Genomic DNA, 22,406 nt, shown 5'->3' with positions numbered 1-22,406 from the left:
AGCGTGACGAGGCGTTGGAGCTCCACACGGGGAAGCCGGTACTTGGACTGGACAGCCCGTTTCGACAGCACAACATTGAGTGGGGAGAAGTGCTGACGCACATATGCATTTATGTAAACTATCTGGCTTCGCGCACGGCGACGCTGTTGGTTAGCAGCGAGAGTATGCTATATTGCGGCCGTGGTGTCTCTCACGTGTGGACTTCAGTAACGCCTTTAGACGTGGAGCCTCTCTTGATGAGGTTCCAGCCGAGTTCAGTTACACCTGTCAGTTTCCCTGATATCTGTGAAATACCACAGGGTTGTTGATGTTTTTATAGCTAACGTAAACGTAGATGCCGAATGTGTGTGAAAATGCAATGAGTGATAGTAATGCTGATTCATTTTATTTATGTAGCTACAGGAAAACCTGGACAATTCTTCATTTTTATATTGTTATTTTTCTTTTTACGCTATTATTTTTCTTGCGTCAGTGTTCTGCAGCTGTGAGCGCACATTCATCATTACGCATGGTTTTAGTATTCCTTTGAATATCAGATATAATTTTCCCTGACGCGGCTGCAGTGAGCGTTTAGTCGCTAAGAAGGCTGTTAAGGGTGGGTCAGACTGATCTTACGTTTCGTTCTTAGTGAAAGAGTGTCTTAAGCTAAGAACGACTCTGGAAAACACGTCGTTCTTTCACAGCGCTCTTAGGGCGCTCCCAAGACGCTCTTATCGCTTAAGAGCGTCTTAACGAATCTAGGAAACTCGGCCAATGTAAGTATCTGCATAGTATATCGTGGCACATTGTTAAATATACACAGCAGTAATGTCCAATTATAGCAGAAGTCAATAAAATGGCTGGTCAGTTCTTCCTCGTTTGCATTTGACAGCAACAGTTAAATTCAAAACTAAATCAGTAAGTAATGGATTTGTGTACACTGCGACGTACAATTGCACAGTATAAATCTAGTTTTAATAGCTTTATTATTTCAATTGGTATTATGATCACAGGGTGCATAGTCCTTACACACTTTGTGACACAGAGAACATGGAACCAGGGTAGTTCTCTGTTAAATGTTCTGTGTATTCTTTCAGTTTAGTCTGTCATGTCTTGGATGAGAACAATGGCCGCTCCGGTCCACTTACAAAGTTTGATGCCTGTAACAAACTAGTAATTTACTAAATTTGAAGTTAAAAGTGTAGCTGTTCTGAATGGCCACACACACACACAAAAGTGTCGGCCACCTTGGGTTGCACCCAGTTGTTCATGAAAAGTGACAAAAATTGTTGAATGCAACTAAATTCTGGGCAGGGTGGGGGTGAGGACATGCACCGTTTAATAAACTCAAGGGTCCTTTTTCTCATTGTCCGAAAGACGTATGGGTCTGTGGCAGTCTAATAATGGTCAGAAAAGGATCTAGATTAATTTATTTGTGTCTCAACATTGCGAAACGAGATTCTTTGGGCGTTCCGAGGTCTTCAGACTCTTTTGAGTCTGTCAGTCGGCACATACGGGAGGAGGGGGTCATTTTGATATTAGCCTTGTCATGGTGGGAGCAAAAATCAGCTCAGGAGGTCATTTTTCAATTTCTGAATCGAAAAACACAGTTTTGGGACTGAATATGGTTCTTAACATGTCAATGCTAGTTTTTATTTTGATTATTGTTGCAGAGTTAGATGCTTTAGTTCTTAATCTTTCAAAAGATGTGTAGTTATACTCTGTGGGTTGATCTTAAGACACTGAACAATACAATTTAAAAAACTTGGGTAGCAATCGAGGAGTCATTTTTGGGGAATCTTGCTCAGACTCTTGACTTTTGATCATATTTATGCTGAAAATAAGTTTACACATAATTTTACTCTATTTTATTATTTTTTTTAAAGGCAAAGAGTGGATTCATTAGAGATCAAGGAAAGGTTTATATGAGCTGTAGAACTCTCGGGTCCCCTAATTAGGGGGACCTGGTGTTGAACCGTTTAAGCACCCTAACTCCTTCACTACCTGTGATAGTTGTACTTAACTAATAAAAAATAGAGTTATAATATACAGCATTTTCCTAAAATCAATGAACTGATTCATAATAATCCTTGTCATCACTTCTGACCCACTAGAAGTCTGTTTCATATATTTTATATTCCTATTTTGACGTGTGAAATCAGTGTGACGAAGAACGATGAGAAAGATTGTTTTAGGCTTTGTTTAAAAAAAGTAACAAATACATGAAAATAAATTACTTTTCACTTTTAAAAAAAAGGTTGCATGTCACTATGTTTAATCTTGTTAGAATATGGCTGCTCAGGCATTTTCTGTTTTTTGGATTAAAGGATTCTGCCTTTGTTGCAGAGATGTATGGCACAGGCTCGTCGCTTGCTGTAACATCATTTTATATAATTAACCAATAACAAATGGCATTTGTAGTGTGTTAAATGGCAGTGGATGGAAAGGTTTGGATTGATAGCAGAGAGCAGGCAGGAATATGAAGTCAGAAATCTCTGCACCTGCACAGCCAAGTGATCATTGAGTTTGTGGGATGAATCAACTTCCCTCCAACAATATCTGCTGCTCTCTTTCCTTCTCCGCAGTCACTGTCTCTGAGGGTGGCGAATCTATCACCCGGGGGAGCCCTCCAAAGAGCGAGGCTAGGCTGTCTCCCACCACCCAGGACTCAGGCAGGAGGCCCCCCTTGGTGACCACAGCCCCGCCTGTCAATATCCCAAACCACCGCCCATTCTACCGAAATCCCATCCAGCGCCACCCTCAGGGTCAGCCCAACTACTTTGAAGACAGCAGGTTATCTGGGTCTCAGCGCACCTCGTCCACCCTGTCGTCCAGAGCTTCAGATGAGAGTGCTGAAATCTCCAATGTGCAAACAACCCTTGTAATGCACACATTAGCAGCCACTTCTCACTCCAACACCCCTGTTCCAGTCACCAGCAGGGCTCCAAAACATGCTGCCAGCCTTCCCTTTGCTGCTACTGCTGCTAAAGAGAAAGATGTTGTGAGGCCCGATCAGCCTGCATTAAAGCACAAAGTGAGACCAGGAAGTGATGAGGAGGAAACAACCACCACCATGCAGAGCCCAAGTAAGATTATTAAGCCTTTTTTAAATATATCACTTAGCATAACATCATATTCCTTCATGATTTGAAAACAACTATAGGGGGAAAACTTTTCTTTTGGTGGAGTATATAAGATGAGGTGGAGTTGAGGAGTTTCTCAGCCAGAAGAAAACAGCAGCTCTGAAGTCAGCTGCTTCATCAGCTGATACGTCTGCATCTCTTTTCTATTCTCAGGCTCCTCTTGTCACAAACATCACTGATGCTCAGTAGAAGGTACCAATGAGGTTCTGGTGGGTTTTAATCCACCTCTGTCGAGCCCTCCTGTTTACATTCTCCACATCAGCTTCTTTAATGTAGACATATGCAAATAAAAAACAACAGCAGAGACTGCTTTTGTAGCATATGATGCGTCAAATTCAATAATGAAGTAAAAACTAATGTATTGCACGCTTTTATTGTAAAGTAATATTATCAGAACAATATAACAGCACTCTCGAGCAACAACAAGTTAACATACATACATATATAGTATAAATCTGTTTTCTTTTTTTTTACGAACAGGTACCAGTAGAAACATTTGTATTTTATCAGGAAACAACATACACACTGTGTACAGTAGTAAGTACTCTCTAAGCCACTACTTTTGTCTTTGTTCAGTTTGTTGCTTACCTCAGTTTTTCGTACTCAGTGAGTCTGTGTTTGCTTGAACAAGTGAACTGAACATCTTCTGATATGTGGAAAGTTCTCCTCCTTGAGAGAAGAGTAAAGATTCAGAAGTGATACTGACCTTAAGGGCTTTGCCATAGTGTACCAGAGTGCGGGGTCAGGAGCTTTGTGCATGAGCGATTCATATTCTATCTGGACATGGAGACTGCAGCACTGAGACTGACCGCCTGTGAGAGCTTTGTGAGGCGGAGAAACTACATAGCAATACGTGCTTTCATGTCAGGCTCAAGTCGGCAAGTCGTCAACACTGCCTGTCGAAGAGGGTATGGAAGTGCTTGCGCACGTACATAAATCGCCTTCAAAGTAAAAGCAGTGTCGTTGCATTGCATTTATGGCATGCACCTTATTAATTATTTGCAAAAAAGTTAATGTGTTATTAATGCGTTAACTTGCCAACCCTTATTTTGAGTCATACTCATGGAAAACCTGGTTCAGAAATATGACACCTAGGGTTAGGGTTCAGATTTTTTCTCAGATTACATTATTGTGCCTTCTAAAATAGTGTCCCTTAATAATACAAACTATTTGAACTTTGCTTTTGTCTTGAAAGTTTATTTTAATTCTGCTGTGGACATTTCCATTAAGCTAATGAAGCATGTTTCTATTCAAATGTATCTTCAGCTCCCACTCGTGTATTATTAGGGCCCGAGCAGCTGACAACGTTAGAGCAGAGGACCTATTGAATTTCAAATGTTTATTATTATTATTTGCGGTCGTTGCATGGACAAATGAAGTGCTCGGACTAAACGGAAATTCTTCAAAATTTCCACACCTCACTGAATTGGTCAAAATGCCAATCTGATTGGGGCGTCGGAAAAAAGTCGAAAAAATTAGCTCCATAGCACCCCCTTTGGATGTAAAAGTTATATATTTTTGCCAATTATGTCCGATTGACTTGAAATTTGGCACATATGTCTGGGTGGACCTGCTTTACAATAAACAAAACAGGACACTTAAACTCCGCCTACCTAGATTTTCCGCCATTTTCAAATGTAAATTGTTCTATACTTTGGCTTGCTTCTCTTAGTAGGTCAATCAGATCGACATCAAATTCCCAAAGCTCTCCCAAAGCTTTTGATGTTTTGTGAAACGCTGTTGCCATGGCTGCCCGGTGATGTAGTGGCTAGCACTGACGCCTCACAGCAAGAGGGTCTGTGGTTCGGATCCCGGCCGGGCGGGGTTCAGATACTGGTCTGGCAGGTCCTGTGTGGAGTTTGCTTGTTCTCCACGTGGCAGCGTGGGTTCTCTCCGGGTCCTCCCACAGTCCAAAGACATGCTGCATAGGTTAATTGGACTTTAAATTGCCCGTAGGTGTGAATGTGAATGTTTGTCTATATGTCTGTCCTGTGATGGACTGGCGACTTGTCCAGGGTGTACCCTGCTTTCGCCCCCTGACAGCTGGGATCGGCCCCAGCGCCCCGCGACCCTAATGAGGATAAGCGGTTAAGATGGATGGATGTTGCCATGGCGACCCATCCTTCGCCATCAACAACAAAGGTGCTTTTGAGGCACTAAGCATGCTCAAATTGTAACTAAACTTGGCACACACATTTAAAGATGTAGTTGCCTGATGGGATTTGAATGCTTCAAAATGGCACTTTGGCCTTTAATTATTAGTGGTAGTAGTACAATTTGTCTTTATATTTATCGTAACGACAGTCTTTCCCTAAGTATATATATTCCAGAGCCATGTGCAGATATTTTAGTAAGTACAGTTTTCCATTGGATGTTACTCAGCCAGGGTGTGATCTAGCTCCACATGCAAATGTGACCTGTCTAGCAGGAAGTGTGGGAAGACTCCAGATGACCGATGCATTCCAGGCCGGTAGTCATGGAGATTTTATTTTTCCAATCTTAATGTCAGTAGTTACTGGAATGCTGCCTGTCAGACGGGGCCAATCAAGTACTTACTATATTGAGGATTGATAGGAGTGGCCCCTCTCATTTTCGACTAAACCTTGTTTTTGTTTTTTCAGTGGCAACCTGCTGATACAAACTGAGGAGGCAGGTTCAACTTGTGAGACATTCTGAAGTGTCTTGAAGGTCTTCAGCATCATCACATTCTCTTCATATCAAAAATAAATAAGGCTGTCAGTTGTGTGTAATTAGTGAGAAAAAAAAAGATTGTTTGGAATATGTTAATAATCTTTTGTAATTCTATATTTGAAGTTACTCAGTCATGGGGATACATGGATACAAGCATTGCTGCTTTACAGACCTTTCAGATCTCACAGATCTTTAAAAATGTTTTAAATAATTAAGAGGCCCAAACAGCAAAACACTCAGAGATTGTCAGTTATGAAGGGAATAGATGGGGACAATAGATAACATGGTGGTGACTTCTTAGTGCACGTCCAGAAGATCAAAATGTGAGCAGCTTGATTAAACTGGTCATCTGTGCGCATTATGTGACAGCTGGTCAAAGCACAGACAGGCAGGACTGTACTCAAAATCCCCCTGTAACACAGACGGCCTGACAAAGGATGACTGACAGCACTGTAGTGCAGTGATAATTCTGGAGTGAATGCTCCCTCTCTAGGAAATATTCTGTCCTGAGTTGTCCCATCGCCGGGTTGAGCTGCTTAGGCCAGCCAAAGAGCCTGAAATCCTTCAAAGTAAGTGAAATAAACAAAGTCAGACTTTTAAAATGATTACCGTTACACAAATTTTAATGGCCATTTATCATGGCTTTTCCAACCCAATTTATTATACTTGGTAATTGATACGTGACATGATCTCCCATCGAGATCAGTAGAAATGCAGGTGTAAATATATTCGATGGAATTGATGGAATGCTAACCCTAAACCAGGTATGGAGTTCTGGCTTGCATTATAATGCTATTTCAGCCTGGTGTAATTAGTTTAATTCAATTCAGTTTATTTTGTACAGTCCAAAATCACAAATACAAGATTTGCCTCGGAGGGCTTTACAATGTGTACACATAACATCCCTGTCCCAGAACCTCAGTGTGATCACATTCATAAGAAAAAAATTAAGTTAACAAGTTAAAGGACATGACCTCGCCTCTTCCTGCTGGCTCAAGCTGTTTGCAAAAGGCTGTAGAGGAGCCCGTCCTCTGTGAAGAAAAATTGAGAAGAGCCCCCACAGCATCAATGCCACAGGAGACGCTGACAGCTCACCACACGAGTCACAAGACTGAGAGACATGTCAAATCAAGTGAGTTTTATATGAATTGCCTCACAGGGCTTTACAATCTGCACATCATACAGCACACGCTAACGTTTGACCGCCATCCTTGGTTTGGTTCAATAAAACTCTCTTCCAGGGCTGACAGACATGCAATGGATGTCGTGTCTGCACAGCAGACAGAAATAACAGTAGTAAAGTTACAGTATGAAGAAAAATAATGATTATTTAAAGTAGGAGCAGGCTACTGAAAAGAAGGACCCTTTTCTGGTTCTTCTTAGAGGTATTTGGAGACCTGAGAAAAACCATGTCTGCACTCAAGTTCATATCTTGGCCTACCTAATTTGCTTATTGAGGTCTGTTCACAATGCAGAAAGACTCAAGAAAATGAGAACACAGTAATAAGTAAATGTATAAAGCCTGTGATCAGAAGTTAATATTTACTTGGGCTGGGCAAGTTAACGCGTTAATATCATTGTAAGAGCCATAATAAACTGCTTTAAGATGTGTTTTTTCTGATTTATAAAAATGTCTGTAAATGCCCCTTTTAATTACGTTGCTGACTACGTCACTACCTGGTTTGTTCAGTTTTGGTTAATAGTCTGTGGAGCAACACAGTTTTTTGACCGTCATTGCCAAGGAGTTTTTGTTTTCTGGAAAGTCATTATGCGTCAAGCTCATTGCCCATACACGAACTAAAACACTAGCGGTAATAAGAATCCCCGAGGACGAGATTGCCGCTACATTTGAGTCAAAAAACTCAGCTCATGGTGGACAAACTAAAGGATTATCACTCGGAATAAACCTTTTTTGCATGGATGAGGACCAAGTCAGAGCCCTCATGATGGATGACGCAAGTCATTGTGGATGATATTCATGAAGATTTCGCCACTATATGAACAGAAAGAGAGCTACACTGCACGCTAGTGCCGTGCTAGCGCTGTGCTAGCTTACTTGAGTATCGTGCTTTCGGAAACGCTGCTTGCTTAGCTGCACGCCGAGCCAGGAGGTGGCGTGGCTTGTGCACAATGAAGGACCAAAAGAGGGCGCCAAAAGCCAACTGAAAAAGCTTTGGAAGACAGACTCAGTCGGCGTATTGCAGCTCGAAGAGGTAAATTGTCTCAACTCTCGGCCATGATGAAAACCATTGAAACTCTCAAGATTGATGGCACAAATGTAAATGAGGTGGAAGAGATGCTTTCAGAGAGATTTTGCAAAGTCTTGAAGGAGTTTGAGGATGTTAATGCTGAAGTTCTGGATTTATTAGATGAAGATAAAAGACAAGGAGATCAGGATAATTGGTTTGAACCAAGATCAGCACCTATAAAAGACTTTGTGGAAAATACTGAAAAGTGGTGTTCTGTAATGTGGATGAAAGTAAGAAGGCAAAACAGTGACAGTGGAGTTTATTTTACAAGTGAATATGAACATTGTGAAGTTAATGCTGATGACAGTCAGTGCGTTTACATGATGGCATTAATTCGAATCTTGCTTTAGTCGGACTATGCTCTCTTTCGGGGCAACTGCTGTTATCCGAATATACAGGACTGTCTCAGAAAATTAGAATATTGTGATAAAGTTCTTTATTTTCTGTAATGCAATTTAAAAAAACAAAAATGTCATGCATTCTGGATTCATTACAAATCAACTGAAATATTGCAAGCCTTTTATTATTTTAATATTGCTGATTATGGCTTACAGCTTAAGAAAACCCAAAAATCTTATCTCAAAAAATTAGAATATTTCCTCAGACCAAGTAAAAAAAAAGATTTATAACAGCAAAACAAAAGTCAAACATTTGAAAATGTCCATTAATGCACTCAGTACTTGGTTGGGAATCCTTTTGCATGGATCACTGCATCAATGCGGCGTGGCATGGAGGCAATCAGCCTGTGGCATTGCTGAGGTTTTATGGATGCCCAGGATGCTTCAATAGCGGCCTTTAGCTCATTTGCATTGTTGGGTCTGGTGTCTTTCAGCTTCTTCTTCACAATACCCCACAAATTCTCTATGGGGTTCAGGTCAGGGGAATTGGCAGGCCAATCGAGGACAGTAATGCCATGGTCAGTGCACCAGTTACTGGTGGTTTTGGCACTGTTGGCAGGTGCCAGATCATGCTGGAAAATGAAATCCTCATCTCCATAGAGCTTTTCAGCAGACGGAAGCATGTAGTGCTCTAAAATCTCTTGGTACACAGCTGCATTTACTCTGGACTTGAAACACAGTGGACCAACACCAGCAGCTGACATGGCTCCCCAAACCATCACTGACTGTGGGAACTTCACACTGGATTTCAAGCAACTTGGATTTTGCTCCTCTCCAGCCGTTCTCCAGACTCTGGCGCCTTGACTTCCAAATGAAATACAAAACTTGCTTTCGTCTGAAAAGAGGACTTTGGACCACTCTGCAACTGTCCAGTGCTTCTTTTTCATAGCCCAAGTCAGACGCTTCTTCTGTTGTCCTGAGTTCAGAAGTGGCTTGACCATGGGAATACGGCTATTGTAGCCCATTTCCCGGACACGTCTGTGAACAGTGGCTTTTGATACCTGGACTCCAGCTTCAGTCCACTGTCTTTGAAGCTCCCCCAAATTCTGGAAGCGACTCTTCTTCACAATGCTGTTAAGGCTGCGGTCATCTCTCTTGGTTGTGCAGCGTTTCCTGCCACATTTCCCCCTTCCAACAGACTTTTTGTGGATGTGCTTTGAAACTGCACTCTGTGAACAGCTTGCTCTTTGAGAAATTTCTTTTTGTGTCTTACCCTCCTGATGGAGGGTGTCAATGATGGTCCTCTGGACAGCAGTCAGATCAGCAGTTTTCCCCATACTTGCGATTTAGTTTACTGAACCAAGCTGAGTGTTTTTCAAGGCTCAGGAAACCCTTGCAGGTGTTTCGAGTTAATTAGACGATTCAAGTGATTAGTTGAATACCCTACTAGTATACTTTTTCATGATATTCTAATTTTTTGAGATAGGATTTTTGAGTTTTCTTAAGCTGTAAACCATAATCAGCAATATTAAAATAATAAAAGCCTTGCAATATTTCAGTTGATTTGTAATGAATCCAGAATGCATGACATTTTTGTTTTTTTAATTGCATTACAGAAAATAAAGAACTTTATCACAATATTCTAATTTTCTGAGACAGTCCTGTACATGGCAGTGAATAAATCGAATCATTGGCCGAATGCATGTCATATCCGATACGATAGGTGGCGCTGTTTTCATTACATGTAGTGGTGATACAGCCATCTCCGCTTGACCTCTTCACTCTTCATAATGGAGAGAACCCCGCTAGCTTCGGTGGTTGTCGGGGAGCTAGTGGAGAGCAAACAGGGAACTAGCAGCAGCGCTAGCAGGCTACAGTAGGAAGCTAGCGGAGACACCCACCGAAGGTCCTATCGGCTCGTAACCCGACTTTTACGTTTGTTTGTTTCTGCCGTCCGTGACAACTTATCGTCTCTTTCGACTTCCGGGTCACGACCTGGGAGGGAGGAAGGAGGCGGCGGGATCTTGAGCATGCGCACAAACGCATTGTCCAGTTCCGATCCGATTCAGCGTTTACATGCAGCGTTATTCGAATTATCAATCGAGTCGAATCGAGTTATCCAGGGGTGTTAATCGGATCGTAGTCGGACCGCAGTTATTCGAATAAAGGTGTTTACATGAACAGGATAATTCGATTTTAGTCGGACTAAGCCAGTAATTCGAATCCATGTAACGGCACTGAGTGTATCTCAAGTCGCAACAGAGAAACATCGAAGTAAGAGTAAAGCTGGCTCATCTGTTGGCTCTAGCTCAGTAGCTTCATCTGCAACTACATGCTTCTCAGTGCGCATTAAGGAAGAAGCAGAGCATGCAGCACTGATCGCACGTTCAGCTGCATTAAAAAGGAAACAAGAGCTTGTAATGAAAGAAGTGAAGCTAAAGGCTAAACTGGAACAACCAGTCATTGATACTGCTATTGCAGAATCCAGTGCAAAGCTCAAGGTGCTTGAAGAATATGACAATGCTAAAGACAGAGCCAGCAGTCATACTTTGAAGAAGACTTTTAAAAGTAAGAGAAGCGAAGAGAAAGCACAGGACACGCAACATGTCCATGATAACGGTCACTTTCAATCTGAAAACAATGACAGTGAGCTGAACCAAGTCATGCAAAGGCAAAATGTGATAACTGAAATGCTTGTTAAGCAGCAGACTGTCTCGCCTCCCTTGTAGGGACATTCCAGTGTTTAAAGGTGACTCCCTTTTCTCACAAATCTATCTGGCCTCAGATCAAACCAGAGGATGCTAAAGCTTTAAGTGCCTATGCTCTCTTCCTGATTGGCTGTAGGAACACTATGGATGATATAGAATACATGGAAGAAATGGATAATCCTACTAACATGCGAGTTGTCATTTCAAAGCTTCCTTACAAATTTAGGGAGAAGTGGAGAACGACGGCTTTCGAGATCCATGAGAGAGGAAGAGGACGAGCAAAGTTTTCTAACCTTGTCGAGATCATCGATCGGCAGGCAAAGGTAGCTCTGGATCCCCTTTTCGGAGTAGTGGTGGAAATTTACGAAAGCACAAAAGAAAAGGATAAAACTACCAAAGAAAGAACCATCTGGACACCTGGTCAAAGCAAAAGCACCTTTTCTACAAGTGTACAGGACACAACCTCAGAGACAACTGTAAGGATGAGCAGCCCAGTGAAAGATGCTGTTACAGCTTTCCACAAACAATGTTTATTCTGCCAGAAGAATCATGCTCTGTCTGTCTGTGATAACATTAAAGATCTGACAAACAGAGAACAAATAGACTTCCTGAAGTCTAAATGACTTTGCTTTGGATGCCTTATCTTTGGGCACCTTAGTAAGAATTGCAAAAAGAGAATAATGTGTCAGATCTGTTCTCAGGGGCATCCAGACATACTCCATGTCATTAAAGAAAATAACGCTGCGCCGGAAGCTGAAGAGAGCAACTCTATCTTAAGTGTTTATGTGTCATTGGATCAAGAGGTTAGTGGAAGCACTGGGGCTGGAGAAGGAGAATGTGTTCTAGCTGTGGTACCAGTAAAGCTGAAATCCAGAAAGAGTGAAAGGTATGTAGAAACATACACCTTTATAGATCCTGGGACCACTGCAACCTTTTGCAGTGAAGAGCTACAGAAAACGCTAAACCTTAAAGGAAAGCGCACCCAGTTTCTTCTCGACACAAGGGGTCAAGACAAGTCGAACAGTCACAAATTGATGAATAGTTGTGTTCTTTCAGACCTAGAAATATGCGGTATTGAAGAAAACACGTACATTGAACTGCCAAAGGTGTTTACACACAGCCACATCCCAGTAAAGAAAGAAAACATTCCACAGCAGGAAGATATTTCACACTGGCCTTACCTGAAAGACGTGCATCTCCCTCGTATTTAAGCAGAAGTCGGTCTGCTTATAGGTGCCAACATCCCAAAGGCCATTGAACCATGGCGGGTCATAAACAGTGAAGGTGAGGGACCATATGCTGTCAAAACTGCCCTTGGATGGTTGATAAATGGACCTCTTAGAAAGGGTAAAAACCCTATGACAGCCAGCTGTAAACTGCTAAACTACACTGCTAATCCCATTTCAGTAGTGGAAATAGAAGAACTGCTATTGAAGCAGTACAATACAGATTTACCAGAAAGAAGCTATGAAGAGAAGGATGAAATGTCCCAAGAGAATCAACAGTTCACGCATCTGGTTACAGGGTCAGCAAAGTTGACCGATGGACACTACTGCATGAGTTTGTCGCTGAGAAATGAAAGCATTGGAGTGACAAATAATCGTGGCATTGCTCAGCAGCGGGTTGATACTCTCAAGAGAAAACTCAAAAGTAATCCAGAATTCCATGAAGATTACAAAGTCATCAAGAAAGGCATTATTGAAAAAGGCTACGCCGAGACAATACCCACTTAGCATCTCAGTCGCAGTACTTTGGAGCGGACCACTCGAAGAAAAGATGGCGTCAAAGGCTATCAAACCAGAAGATATTGTCTTGATGATGGATGAATTGCTCATCTCAACTCTTGGATCATGGGTCGTGTAATAAATACATTACCAGACTCTTACGGAACTGTCAGGCGAGTTAGTGTGAAAACCATAACCAACACACTGGACAGACCCATAAACAAACTCTGCCTGCTGAAACAAGCAGAGTAACAATTTGAACTTTTAAAGTGGATAAAAGACTTTTTGAAGTGTATTTACCTTTTGCACATAATGTAATCATTATTATGGATGCAAGTTGAATATTTGATGTCTCATTGTCATTCCTATTTGGTAATTGTTTTGCAGACAGCATAAACAATTAGGGGCTGGAAATGTAAGAGCCATAATAAACTGCTTTAAGATGTGTTTTTTTCTGATTTATCAAAATGTCTGTAAATGCCCCTTTTAATTACGTTGCTGACTACGTTACTACCTGGTTTGTTCAGTTTAGGTTATTAGTCTGTGGAGCAACACAGTGTTTTGACCGTCCTTGCCAAGTAGAGCATATGAATGACTTTTGTAATTTTGTTTTTGCCAAGTAAACGTTTTGAAAAGGAGTTTTTGTTTTCTGGAAAGTCATTACGCGTCAAGGTCATTGCCCATACACGGACTAAAACACTAGCGGTAATAAGAATCCCCGAAGAAGACGAGATTGCCGCTACAATCATGTTAACTTTTCAATCGATGAACGGCGTTAATTATTTGATCATGCGTTAATTTTTATTTTTTATTTTTTGGGCTTTCACTTTGAAGCTTGCGCGCTTCCGTAGCTTCACCGGACAATGTGCCGACTTGAGCCTGACGGAAAGCCCGTATTGTTCTGTAGTTTCTGTTCTCAGCTGCCGCGAGTCGCTGAATCGCCTCACGAAGCTTCACAGGCGGTCAGTCTACCGGCAGGCTCCTGCTGCAAGCTCAGCATCCCCGGATTGAACATTTATCGCGCATGTGCAAAGCTGCCGCTGATAGCTGTCCTTTACATCTCCGCCTCATTCAACCAGACGTCAGTGCACTTGTTCAAGCCAACACAGACTGGACTTTTCTCAGTTAGGAAGAAAAACTGAACTGAAAACATGAAAAGCACTTATTGCTTATGTATAAAATGAATCAATTGCTGGTCTTCAACATACATCTTTAAGGTAATAAACAGACTGAACATGGACAAAAGACTGAGTGATTTGTCCCTCACAGGGACCCTTGCTACTGATCAGTACCTGTTCAGAAAAAAATAAAAACAGATTAATAAACTATATACTTATGTATGTTAACTTGTTGTTGCTCCAGAGTGCTGTTATATTGTTCTGATAACATCACTTTAAAATAAAAGCGTGCAATACACTAGTTTTTACTTCATTATTGAATTTGACACAATGCAATTAATTACAATTAATCGCAGAAAAATCATGCGCTCAATCAGTTTTTATTTATTATTATTTTTATTTTATTTAATTCTGGTTCACACTTAATTTAACCCCATGAATACACTGCATTTCATTTCATTTCCGTTTGCATTTAATTTTTATCTCTGAATACACTGCAGAGATTTGTTATGTATGTATATATATATATATATATGTATATATATATTTATATATATATATATATATATATAGATATATATATGTATATATATATACATATATATATATATATATACATATATATATGTATATATATATATATATACATATATATATATATACATATACATATATATATATATATTCATTTGTTTACATATATATTTTTTATTTTATTTTTGTATATATCTGTTATCCCTGTTCTTAATTATTTCATTTTTTAATTATTTTATTTTGTGTGTTTAGTTTACTTTATTTCATTGATGTCTGTAAGTGAGGGATGCTGCTACTACGGCAAAAAAAAAAAATCTCTTTGGGGATTAATAAAGTACTTTTCATTCATTTCATTTCATTCATTTTTTTCAACTTTACTCAACCATAATATTTCCAGATAGAGATCACATGTTAGCTATGATTTAAAGATGCTATGCTCTAACCTTAAGGTTATATGCTCTGACCCCGAGGTTCTCAGAGCTCATAGGTCTATGCTATGACCTTGGGGTTCTCTGAGCTCATGGTTCTATGCTCTAACCTTAAGGTCCTATGCTTTGACATCAGGGTTCTATGCTCTGACCTCAGGATTCTATGCTCTGACCTCAGGGTTTTATGATCTGACCTCGGGGTTCTATGCTCTGACCTACGGGTTCTATAATCTGACCTCTGGGTTCTATGCTCTGACCTCAGGGTTCTAAGCTTTGACTTCAGGTTTCTATGCTCTGACCTCAGGGTTCTCTGAGCTCATGGCTCCCAGTGCCATCTCGGGATAGTAAAAATGCAATATTGAGGGTGAATTCCCCAGCATGTGTCTTCTATCAGTCTCATTACTATGCTGGTGTTTGTCCTTGCAGTTGCCTGCCAGCTGAATCTGACTGGGCCAGAAGGCTACATTAATGCTCCTCCACAGTCCAGTTCTGCTCTTCACTTCACTACGGACTGCAGCTATATTATCACTGTCTATCTGGGCTACGGCGTGGAAGTGCAGGTAAGAGCAACATCCATCAAAACTGCTTACGTTAGTGGGACAGAAGATGAGTGGACTGCTTCTAGTGGGATCGAAAATGAGTGGACTGGCCAGACTGTTTTAGTTCAGTTGACGTCGTCAGTCCGAAGAACCCTATTGAAACTGTTCGGGGTATTATTATTACGCCTCTGATTTTTATTTTTCCACATTGGGCGCCATTTTGGGGAACTTCTCATACTTCAAAACTCACCAAATTTGGACCACTTGTCAGGCCTGGTGAAAATAGCTATCTGATATAGGCATTAAAAAAAAATATCTCAAAAATAGCTCTCTGGCGCCCCCTTGAATTTGGACCGGTGCCGCCTCTCGCTCAGACTGTCCGATTGGCTCAAAAAAAATTCACTCATGTCCAGCTCCACCTGCTCTACAAAAAGCCTCTCAGACCCATGAAGTCCGCCATTTTTAATTTTGTGAAAAACACGATTTTGTGAAAAACACATTTTTGCACTTCTATCCTTGAACGCTTGGTCCGATTCATTGCAAACTCTATGTAAGTTGTATCTTCAAGACTGCGTTGAAAGATTTTGAATATCTCATTGCGTTGAGGAAAATCAGACAAATTAACCTTTTAGGGACGTGTCCTATTTTTAAAAACTCATAACATTAAAACTGTATGCACTAATGACTCCAAACTTTTTGTTTAGGTGCTCATTGTGACCCTTAATATGCAGTAAATCAGTCGTGTGATTCAAACATTAGGGGGCGCTACAGTAATTCGTGCAATTTGGGATTTTTAGCGCATTTTTGTCATTTATTGCCTATTTTTTGCCTATTTTTTCTCCTCCTCCAATTTTTAACCCGAACGACTTCGGGATGATCTCAAGACCCTTAGTGTTTTCACTGAATGGCCTTGACGTGACGTGGACCCAAAGACACACCTATTTTGTGTGTTCGCTATGTAATAGAAACCTGTTGTAACTCCATTGCACATCATGCAATCAGCCCAAAACTCCTCATGCATGATGCCGGTATGTATATATATATATATATATATATATATATATATATATATATATATATATATATATATATATAAATATAAATATATATATATATATATATATATATATATAGGTATATATATACCTATATAGGTATATATAAATATAAATATATATATATATATATATATATATATATATAGGTATATATATACCTATATAGGTATATATATATATACCTATATATATATATATATATATATATGTATACATATATACCTATATATATATATATATATATGTATACATATATACCTATATATATATATATATATATATATATATATATATATATGTATATATATATATATATATATATATATATGTATACATATATACCTATATATATATATATATATATATATATATATATATATATATATATATGTATACATATATATGTATACATATATACATATATATATGTATACATATATACATATATATATATATGTATATATATATATATATATATATATATATATATATATATGTATACATATATACATATATATATGTATACATATATACATATATATATATATGTATACATATATATATATATATATATATATATATATATATATATATATATATATATATATATATGTATACATATATACATGTGCAATATGCATCCCTTATATTGATTAGCAGCATCCGTTTTAGATTATATTTAGTTTACCAGCGTCCGTTTTAGATTATATTCAGCTTATCAACATATTTGAGGTTTGTCAGAATTTATGCCTCCTCTGGAGAGGGTGAGGGCTGCTTTCTGAAGCTCCTCAGTCTCTCCTGATTACCAATGAGAGAGAGAGAGGGGGAGTGGGAGAGAGAGCTGAGAACATAGCAGTCAGGCTTTGTAGGTCCTGTCGTTGAATGCAATGCGTATTATATCAGCTAGATCCTCGTCCTCCACAACGTTAACAGGCCTACACGCAGTAGCACACATTTACCTATGGCTTTAATAAGTTTGTTCTTCGTTGTGGTTCCCATGTGTTTCTGTCCGAAGTCATCCATTCGTGTCTGGCTATGACGACGGGGCGCAGAGTTAGCATCAGCAGTGTGCTTGGCCATCGAGCGGTATTTCAGACTGGATAGCTACGACAATAGCTCAGTTCACAATGACAAATGGCTCTTACCACTTTGGTCTTGTCATTTGAACCATCTGACAACTTTTTAAAAGTAAACTTTCCATTAAATAGCGTCTTATCATTCATTTTGCCGTATCACGCTCACTATTCATTCATTTCAAACCGTAACGTTAGCCTAGATTTCAAGCCCAAACGGCGTGCTTATTGTTTTGCTTCTGGATGAGCTACATCCGGTTGAGCTAGATCCGGCGTTGAAAAATTAAAATGCGTTAACGCTATAAATAAAATTGACGGCGTTAAAATTGGTTTGCGCTAACGCCGTTAATAACGCGCTAATATGACAGCACTAAAATATATATATATATATATATATATATATATATATATATATATACACAATATATGCGTATAAATACAAAATATATATATTAGCGCTGGGTACGATAACGCGTTAACACAAGATTAATCTGGCAATCCTTTAACGGTGTTAACTATTTGACCATGTGTTAACTGCATGTTGTTGTTTTTTTACATGTTTTTTTTTTTTTGCATTAGGAGGGGCGTATCGCTTTAAATCTCTCCAGGCGGCGTGGTTCAAATCTGGAGTCTCACGGCTCTCCCAGTCCGGCCTGCGTGAGGTCAATCCAACATGAAAAATAAATAAATAAGATAAACGCCATGAACGCATTACAGCTGCTTACACTCATGTAGATGCACGTGCGACTTCCGTCGCCTCGCCGACATGCAGCGTGAGTCTGACGTAAAGCACGTATTGTTCTGTAGCTTCTGTTCTCAACAAGCAGCGGTGCTGCCGCGAGCTGCTTCACATGCGCTCACAGACGGGAAAATACACTACATGTATGTACCAGCAAGCTCCGCGTTCAGATTGAAAGTTAATCGCGAATGCGCAAAGCTCCTGACCCCGTGGTCTGATCCATGCAGAGCACTTTGCTACTGAACATACCTGTTAATATATATATATATATATATATATATATATATATATATATATATATATATATATATATATATATATATATACATACATACATACATACATACATACATACATACATACATACATACATACATACATACATACATACACAGGACTGTCTCAGAAAATTAGAATATTGTGATAAAGTTCTTTATTTTCTGTAATGCAATTAAAAAAACAAAAATGTCATGCATTCTGGATTCATTACAAATCAACTGAAATATTGCAAGCCTTTTATTATTTTAATATTGCTGATTATGGCTTACAGCTTATGATAACTCAAAAATCCTATCTCAAAAAATTAGAATATTTCCTCAGACCAAGTAAAAAAAAAGATTTATAAATCAAACATTTGAAAATGTCCATTAATGCACTCAGTACTTGGTTGGGAATCCTTTTGCATGGATTACTGCATCAATGCGGCGTGGCATGGAGGCAATCAGCCTGTGGCATTGCTGAGGTTTTATGGATGCCCAGGATGCTTCAATAGCGGCCTTTAGCTCATTTGCATTGTTGGGTCTGGTGTCTTTCAGCTTCTTCTTCACAATACCCCACAAATTCTCTATGGGGTTCAGGTCAGGGGAATTGGCAGGCCAATCGAGGACAGTAATGCCATGGTCAGTACACCAGTTACTGGTGGTTTTGGCACTGTTGGCAGGTGCCAGATCATGCTGGAAAATGAAATCCTCATCTCCATAGAGCTTTTCAGCAGACGGAAGCATGTAGTGCTCTAAAATCTCTTGGTACACAGCTGCATTTACTCTGGACTTGAAACACAGTGGACCAACACCAGCAGCTGACACGGCTCCCCAAACCATCACTGACTGTGGGAACTTCACACTGGATTTCAAGCAACTTGGATTTTGCTCCTCTCCAGCCGTTCTCCAGACTCTGGCGCCTTGACTTCCAAATGAAATACAAAACTTGCTTTCGTCTGAAAAGAGGACTTTGGACCACTCTGCAACTGTCCAGTGCTTCTTTTTCATAGCCCAAGTCAGACGCTTCTTCCGTTGTCTTGAGTTCAGAAGTGGCTTGACCATGGGAATACGGCTATTGTAGCCCATTTCCCGGACACGTCTGTGAACAGTGGCTTTTGATACCTGGACTCCAGCTTCAGTCCACTGTCTTTGAAGCTCCCCCAAATTCTGGAAGCGACTCTTCTTCACAATGCTGTTAAGGCTGCGGTCATCTCTCTTGGTTGTGCAGCGTTTCCTGCCACATTTCCCCCTTCCAACAGACTTTTTGTGGATGTGCTTTGAAACTGCACTCTGTGAACAGCTTGCTCTTTGAGAAATTTCTTTTTGTGTCTTACCCTCCTGATGGAGGGTGTCAATGATGGTCCTCTGGACAGCAGTCAGATCAGCAGTCTTCCCCATACTTGCGATTTAGTTTACTGAACCAAGCTGAGTGTTTTTCAAGGCTCAGGAAACCCTTGCAGGTGTTTCGAGTTAATTAGACGATTCAAGTGATTAGTTGAATACCCTACTAGTATACTTTTTCATGATATTCTAATTTTTTGAGATAGGATTTTTGAGTTTTCTTAAGCTGTAAACCATAATCAGCAATATTAAAATAATAAAAGCCTTGCAATATTTCAGTTGATTTGTAATGAATCCAGAATGCATGACATTTTTGTTTTTTTAATTGCAGAAGTTTGATTTTTTTTACAGAAAATAAAGAACTTTATCACAATATTCTAATTTTCTGAGACAGTCCTGTATATACACACGTACGGCCAAGAATGTGCGCCAGGTGGGCGTATGTTCTCGGCCGGACGAGCTGGCGACCCGCAGGCGTTCCCGACGTGCCGGATCGAGCTCACAGCTGCTTGCAGCTATAATTCTGCTTTATACTTGTTGTGGAAGTCACAAAAACGTTGGAATATCAAACACCCCCCTGTTTGGGTTCATAACACCATCCGTATCGCTCGGTGAATTTCCCCGACTCCAGGAACTGGGTCTGGCTTATCACTGTAAAACTCGTGACCGTTTCCGTCATTCACTATAGAAATAACCACTAGTTCTGTTTTATACATGTTGTGTAAATTCCACATACATCGGAACATCAAACTTGATCGTGTCTAGGTGCATAATATTATCCGTAGTCCCACAACAGCGTCTGTATGACGGCCGCTATCAGGGCAGAAGTTTGATTCAACACCGGCAGGACTGCGGTGACGAGCGGAACATCACAACGCTGATTGGCTGACGCAATTATGACTCACGCGTTTTTGCTGCCGGTCTTGGGAAAGTTTAACTCGGCCGATGTTCGTGCTGCTTCAACACGTCTTTCATGCTGCCTCAACCCGTCTGTCGCGCTGCCCGCTGGAAAATACACGTCTACGCAGCTTCTACGCAGCTGTACATTGACTTTGCATGTAATCGCGACGCGCGTCAAAATCTTTACGCGTTCGGTGTGAACACACCTATGTGTTCTTATTTTAACCAAATCACAATCTATTGTGCCTAAACCTGAACAGACATTCATCGTAGCATCATAACATCATTTTTTAACATGGATCTTTTAACAGTTTTAAAAGGCACAGACAAATGTCCCTGACAGGGGGGTCAGATCAGAAAATTCCTGTTCTTCTAGACAGACAAACGACAGATTTTGTCATTCATTTTAATTCATCTTGGTCAGTTGGTATAGTGTAACCTGTGGCTAATATATTGTTCAATTAAATGGCTAGCACAAAAGATTCACTAGGCTCGGCTACGGAGCCCAAGGATTGTAGGAAACATGAGTCATGAGTTGAGATCAAAACAGTTTTTTTTTTTACTTTGATACTTTTCCGTGATAAACAATGATCATACTGTCATACAAATTCAGAGGTACAAATATTCACAAATCCGCAAGCGCTGTGGTGCAAAGTTCACTTTGGAGTTGTACGAGGAGGTAACAAAAAAAAGAAGTTCAATCCTTGGGTAGAGAAAAAAAAAAAGGAAAGTTCGCTCGATATCCTACCCCACTTTGTGATAATGGGGAACGCGGTTCGTCATGAGGGTAGCTCGCCATCCAATTCTGGCTGTGGTTAGGTCCAGCCACAATACAAAAACCTGACCTAGAGCGGGCCACAAAAGAATCATCAGTACACCACATAAAACACACAATGCTAGCTTTTTTCGTACAAAACAAGATCAACCCGCTCAGAGAGAACCAAGGTAGAAACCTACACACAAACAAATATACAGCAGGTAGCGCTAATCGCTACACTAACCAGAACGTGCTAATCGCTAAACTAAGCCTCTGTACATGTACTTTTACAAGCAGCTGCAGTGCACTCACCACAAGGTCTGGAGAGGAGAAAAGACTCGCTGATACCTGCTGAAACAACTGTTCGCGTCTCCGCTTGCGCCGTATTAACAACAGGAAGTTGCCTGTCCCTGACCCGGATCTTTATACGCAACCCCGGTCTGGGATTGGCGTATAATAATAACGAATATTTATTAATCCACATGTAACCCCGGTATATTATAATAATACTAGTAATATGAATAATAATGTTTATTATTTATTTATTTATTTACAATAATAGACCCGGGGGTTACAATAGCTTACCATGAAAAATCTTAAATGAAAAGTCGTAATTCAGAACTTGTGTGTATATGAAGCCTTCAGTAATCATCTGTTAATTCAGCAATCATCCTAAAATATTTCAGACACTTTTGATGATCTTTTCTGTAATATTTTTGTGTTTGGAGCTGGTGCAAGTCCTAATTATGTCAGTGTGAAATAACGTGGCCAGCTTTCACTCACTATAGCGCATCCCATGGTGTTAGCATGCAGCACTTTGAGCCAAG

At 40.0% G+C, this 22,406-nt stretch overlaps 1 protein-coding gene across 6 annotated transcripts in view; it reads left to right on the top strand.

Moving 5' to 3' along the window:
* Positions 1–22,406, top strand: part of sez6b (seizure related 6 homolog b) — a 210,298-nt gene that overhangs the window by 68,070 nt on the left and 119,822 nt on the right. For 5 of the 6 annotated variants that reach the window (XM_068585588.1, XM_068585589.1, XM_068585587.1 and 2 more), the window contains exons 2-3: positions 2,565–3,065; positions 15,339–15,472. In XM_068585588.1, coding sequence (XP_068441689.1) covers positions 2,565–3,065; positions 15,339–15,472 — 635 coding nt within the window. Of the gene's footprint in view, positions 1–2,564; positions 3,066–6,129; positions 6,946–15,338; positions 15,473–22,406 lie in introns of those variants that run through there. The other variant, XM_068585590.1, reaches the window with a different exon arrangement.

Source organism: Clinocottus analis, unplaced genomic scaffold (genome assembly GCF_023055335.1).
Source record: "Clinocottus analis isolate CAN_PGR_092001 unplaced genomic scaffold, fCliAna1.0.p SCAF_2, whole genome shotgun sequence".
NCBI lineage: Eukaryota > Metazoa > Chordata > Actinopteri > Perciformes > Cottidae > Clinocottus > Clinocottus analis.
This window is presented reverse-complemented; position numbering and strand designations above follow the sequence as displayed.